At 45.3% G+C, this 5,748-nt stretch overlaps 1 protein-coding gene across 1 annotated transcript; it reads right to left on the bottom strand.

Moving 5' to 3' along the window:
- Positions 1-1,022: 1,022 nt before the first annotated feature.
- LOC308387743 (P2R1A-PPP2R2A-interacting phosphatase regulator 1) lies at positions 1,023-5,472 on the bottom strand. Its single transcript, XM_080868010.1, has 9 exons — positions 5,331-5,472; positions 4,544-4,628; positions 3,377-3,433; positions 3,192-3,238; positions 3,063-3,120; positions 2,752-2,816; positions 2,618-2,673; positions 2,450-2,534; positions 1,023-2,375 (listed from the first exon to the last, which is right to left on the bottom strand). Exons 1-9 carry the CDS (start codon positions 5,417-5,419, stop codon positions 2,252-2,254), a joined length of 666 nt encoding a protein of 221 aa, XP_080724136.1. The 5' UTR covers positions 5,420-5,472; the 3' UTR covers positions 1,023-2,251.
- Positions 5,473-5,748: the final 276 nt, after the last annotated feature.

Genomic DNA, 5,748 nt, shown 5'->3' with positions numbered 1-5,748 from the left:
GGGCCTGCTCACGAACCCCGAGCCGCCATGTGAGAGCGTCTGGAACAGGACAGACTCAGAGTCGTGACAATAAAGCAAGAACAGAAAAAGCAGCAGAACTGGACAGCATCCTTCCACGAGGTTATGTCATCAGTCTCTGAATGAAAGGACGATAAAATGGTCAAACTGTGCAAAGTGGTGACGGCAAAATATAATCTGCCTCTAAAAAAAACTACAAAGCTTTTGTGTCTGCGTCGCCGATGGCGACCAACGCTCAGCGGGTCTTTCTCTTAAACTGGGAATAAAGACACTTCATCAAAGAGCTTATAGAGACTATTTACAAACATGTCTCACTGAACCTCAGGCCTGACCTTTGACCCGACCGCTGCTCCTCCCAAATGAAGACATGTTCAGGCACGATGAGTGATCGTAGGAAACTGTACAGCACTGTGCAAACGCTGGAAGCAGAACTGCAGCTCGTCCACATAAAGCATCGCCTCCGACCTCTGACCTCAGATTTGTGCTCACATCATCACAGGAACATCATTATATCCAGACCGGTGAACTGGTGCTTCCAGCAGGAATACCATATCACCTTTATTTATTGCTGTAATATTCTTACAGCACAAACCTGCTCACTGACATGCGGCGTGAACTTTGAACCATGCACCACATGGATAATACTTCACGGTAACACCACACGGCACATACATCCAAAACCACATCAAGTCAACTGATGTTGGTAACTGTTGCTTTGGTGTCAGTGAGCTTTCATGTAACTAAATGCTGCTAACGCTGAAGAACTGACCGGCCCCTCTCTTTATGGGGGCCTGTACCTGCACAGTCTAGCTTCCCCCGTCAAACGGCCTCAGGAAGCACTCAACACTCTAAACTCTCTGTAGGTCAGGTGTGGCTGATAAATCAGAGCAGACTCAAGCAAACTAACTTTAGTGGGTTGAGTCAAAGGAGCTTGCAAAGAAAAGCGTCTGGACTTCTTTAAGTTGCTTGAAAAGCAACTTAAAGCAACTTAAAGAAGTCCAGATGCTTTTCTTTGCAAGCTCCTTTGACTATGATGACCTGGATGACTGAGAACCTTCACAGACATTTAGTGGGTTGAACGAGTTCAATCATAAATGTATATCAGAGGAGGAAGAGCACGGCTTCTTTCTGCAGGCCGAAGGAAGGTCAGCGCACACCAGCTGCTCAAAGTATTCACATATAGATACACTATTAACAAGAAACCACCTCTTTCCTCTTACTGGAGACCGGCTTAAAAACGGCCTCCAACTGAGATCTGACAAAACCAGAAGGATCCAGTCTCACCCATAACTGGAAGTTTTCATTAAAACACAAAAAGCCTTCGAAGGCTGAAGTGTTGTTCAGAGGCAGAGCTTCAGCCCACCTTCATGTGGTTTTGGGATCGGGAATGATCCTTGATTCGATGAAGGGCTGTGAGTCCAGATGATCATGAACACTCATGAATTCCTCTAAATAAACCTCATCATTTCTATGTCTTCCTTACAGAAAGATTTCTGAGATTTTACAAAAGCAACTTCAGGAAACAAAAGTTGTGCTGAAGTTTCCAAGTTTGATTCCGATCCCGTCGATTGAAGAGGAAATCAAATGTTCCTGAAGTGCCTCCGAAGACCGTCCGGACAGCGGTCTGCGTTTAAGTCCTGAATACAACTCAGGACCTCATTTGAACTATCTCAATAATAAACTACAGAGAAACAGGAAGTTGAACATGAACAGCATCAGCTGATTGGTCCGTTTGGACAGGAGCCTCCAGGTTTCATCCTTCCACGAGCCGAGATCCATCTTCAACGCGTTTTTAAAGAAAGGAAGCAAAAGAATGGGACATCCTCTGGCTTTTCCTTTTTCTTCTTCAGTCCTAATTTCTGCTCCATGTTCACGTAAGGATTACCCACAAACCCCTTCACTCCAAGCTGCGCTTGTTCAACCCGATTACACAACCAGCGTGTCTTCAGTCCTACAAAGTTTCCCGAGTTTACTTCATGATGTCACGATGACACTGATGTCGAGTCCTCTCGGCACTGTTTGATGGCAGTGGGGTGGAGCCACAAAGTGACATGATTGTGGAGATGAATCTTCAATCAGCCAATGGGGACAGCTGGAAATCTACAGAGGCGGGGCTTACAGGGACACTGGTGGATGACTGGAACAGATCTACGATGTGATGAAGGTTGAAGTTCCTCCAGCTGCTGACGGGCGGTCTGTGCCCACTGTGACGGGTCGGGAGGTGAGCTGGTCTTTAGTGTCCAGGGTGCTGGTGGGAGGTGAAGGGAGTGAAGGCGGGTGGGGGCGAGAGAGACAGGGGGTGGGACTGAGGAATGGACCCTCCCACAGGAGGAGAGTCTGCCGCTGACTGTGAGACGCTGAGAAGAGAGGAGGAAGATCAGGTTTCACGTTTTAGGTTTTGAACACAATGCATCTCTCAGGTCATCCTCACCTAACTGTGTAGCTGCTGTGGTGGGTGGGGTCTGTCACCCCAGCAACAAAGAGCTTCTTTGGGGGTCCATCTGACTCCACCCCCCCTGAGGGATGAGTTTTCACAGATTTACACACTTTTGTTTCAAGACTGCAGAATAAGAATGATCCACAGTAAAATGTTGGTTACCTTTCCTCTTCAGCGGAGTCAACGCCGGCCACCTCACCGTGGTGCTGACCGCAGGTCTGTGGGGCAATCGACACATTCGTCAGCACAGTGGCGCAATGACTACACAATAAATCAGGCTTAGGCGTTAGACAAACCTGAACCTCCTGGTAGGACTCGGGGACGAGTTGGGCGTGACGCCGCTGTCGTGTGACGGAAACCACTGAAGAAAAAAAAGCTCCAGTTTAAATGAACTTCATTCACTGTTTGATCGGGTTTAGTTTCAGGGCTCCAAGTCAGGAGATTCAAACTACATTCGAAACTAAAGCTCTTTCTTATTGGTCTAAAAACTACAATACCCATGAGGCTCAGCAGGTTAGAAAAGAATAAAGCATCCTGACAGGAAGTGCAGTTGTAAACCATCAAAATAAGAGTGAGGCAGCATGAAAGCTGAAGTGGAGAAGCTCACCACTGATGTGTGGTTGTGCCACTGGCTGCCTGGAGGAACTGGGACCAGACTGGAAGGACTGGAAGAGAGACAGAGGGTTACCGACTGCTTGTTTAAACCTCAAAGATAGAAGTAGAGTTTCTGGATTACCCGAGTCTCTGCAGAGTCCCTCTGAGCGTCATCTCCGTGTTCTCCTCCTGAGGTGAAGCAAACACAGACACTGAAGCACTGCTCTTTGATTTAAAAATAGCTTAAACATGTTGTAGACGATGCTGAGCAAAAAGAGAAAGAAAGTGGCGTGCTGGCGGGAAGCAGAGCAGGAAGTCTGTCCTCACCTGCCTCTTGTGGTCGAGTCTGTATCCGGTCAGAGAGAAAGGAGACAGAGGGACGAGCTGAAAGAGGAAAAATGTGTAAAACAGGAGCTCAAAGAGGCTAAAACGGATAAAAAGTGGACTGAAAGGTTTACGTGAAGCTGAAATGAAGAGAGCATCATTTAAAGGACAAGCTTCAGACTGTGCAGGTCAGAGGTCACGAGCTGTGAGTTTGTAAGCTGTGCTGGCATCTTTGTTTGAAGGCTGGAACTGTGCTTTTCCATCAGGCTGAGTCGAGAGAGAAGGTCATTTGATTTGATTCTATCATCACTGATCGTTTTGTAATCGATTGTCTGACCCTTTTTATTCTATGTTACATCCTGGTGTATTTCTGGCCCTGCTGTCTGAACTTAAGTTAAAAAGGTGCAACATGAATAAACGTTTTATTATTAGATCTGAAAACTGTCTCGAGATTTTTTCCAACTCTGAGTGATCTCCACAGTTTATCCTTTAACTTCAGAACAGATGCAGTCAAAGTGCTCATCACAGTTTAGTCTGACTTTTATCACTGTTTGTAGTCCTGCTGAGTTCTTCAAGGATCCAAGCAGGAAGTCCTGACTGGATATTTGCTGCTGATCTTTGTGGTGAAGACAAAAGTACAAAAACAAAGTTACAGAGAAGTCGGAGGAGAACGTGGTGTTTGGCCCAGCGTCTATGATGATCGTCAGATTAGAGACTAGCTCTGCTCTGTGTTTCAACGGCAGATTAAAAGGTCAAATGTGGTGCTTATCTTATAATTTCTCCTCAGTACTTGAACATTTTGAGTTAAAAGTATGTTGAACAGTAAAACATGAGTGCAGTTGGCTCCTTGTTTCCTTCTGCAAGCGTACGAGCAGTCATAAACATCGGCATGGGGTGCAGTTAGGGGAGCTGTGATTGGTTGATGAGACCTTCCAGTTTCAGCCCTCGATAAAAACTTTAATATCCAGATCAGAGGGTTTTTCTCAAAGCTGGTGCAGCTGTCACATCTGGTTCCTGTGCAGCTCTCTGTCTCTTCTGGTTTAAGTTTCGGTCGACCTCTACAGCTCAAAGGAAACACCTGACGCTTCAGATCAGGTGTGCTTAAACACTGTGTTATCTCACTGCTTATGAACATTTTCCGGTAAATAAAGTTTTTGCAGCACTACTGACCTGCGAGGGACAGCTGGGGTTGATGGAGATGCTGCTGCGTCTGTACCGAGCCGAGGACACGGGACTGAAGACCGTCATCCCGTCACTGAGAGAGAGCAATAACGTGATAAATAAGATAATCAATAACCTCTCGTGTAATTTTCACAGAGCCGAGGTTTGGATATTTAAATATATAAATAACTATTTATTGGCATCAGTATCTTAAACAATTATGAACAATTATGTTAAAATTTTGTTCTCGTATGTTCAGGGTTCAAACTGATTCTTGCTGCCCTCATGGTACGTGTCATTTTTTAAATCTGTTTAATGATTTTCAAAGTACAAAAATCAAAAAGGATGCCAGGAGTGTTTTTTATTTTTATCCAAGTAGCCACAGAATTTTTTAATTTCTCATATTTACATTTTTTAGATTTGCAAATTATTTCATGTGTAAATAAACTGTAGTTTAAACTAATTATTATATGGACTATAGTGGCTGCTACTTTCAAGCTAAGACATTAGTATTCACAGCAGGAGATTAACAAACATAAAAACAGTAATAAGTTGGCCATGTTTACAATCTTTCTGTATAGTTCTATTATTATCTAAGTGAAAATAAGCACAAGTAAAATAAACATTTAATTTTATTACATCACACCTGGCATTAAGCCGAATAAAAGACCAGGACTGTTGTATTAAGATGACTTACTTTATCTATTAAAATAATACCTTCGAGCTTTCTGTGATCAATACATTAAAATTTAAGTTCTTTTGGACGGAGTTCAACGTGTGGTGTAGAACCACTAACCTGACACTCGTGATCATGGGGGCGCTGTTCGACCTGCGAAGTGCCCCGCCTCCTGCGCCTGCGCACTGGTCCACTTCCATCCGTTCCATACTTTGGTCCACAGGCCCGACTGCGCCGTCTGCCGGCCTTCAACCGCTTGACGGCGGCTACGGGCTCTACTCGAGCCCGGTGGAAGCCCGACCCGCAGGCCTCGCTAGCAGCAAACCCAGAGCCGCCGAGTCAGCGGGCTGAACAGCGAAGCTCGCCTCTCTTTACCGCATCTCCTTACGAAAACCTTATTATCCGCGTGTGACTGCGGGCCACGGCGACATTTATGACCCACAGCTGGCTTCACTTGCTGCGCCGCTAACGTTATTTTTTACGACTGCGTAAAACCGCGAAAAATACGCAGAAACAGCCGCGATGAAATTCCCTAAAT

The sequence above is a fragment of the Rhamphochromis sp. 'chilingali' genome (genome assembly GCF_963969265.1).
Source record: "Rhamphochromis sp. 'chilingali' genome assembly, chromosome: 19".
NCBI classification, from domain to species: Eukaryota; Metazoa; Chordata; class Actinopteri; order Cichliformes; family Cichlidae; genus Rhamphochromis; species Rhamphochromis sp. 'chilingali'.
The sequence above is the reverse complement of the archived record's forward strand: the minus strand, read 5'-3'. Positions and strand labels throughout refer to the sequence as shown.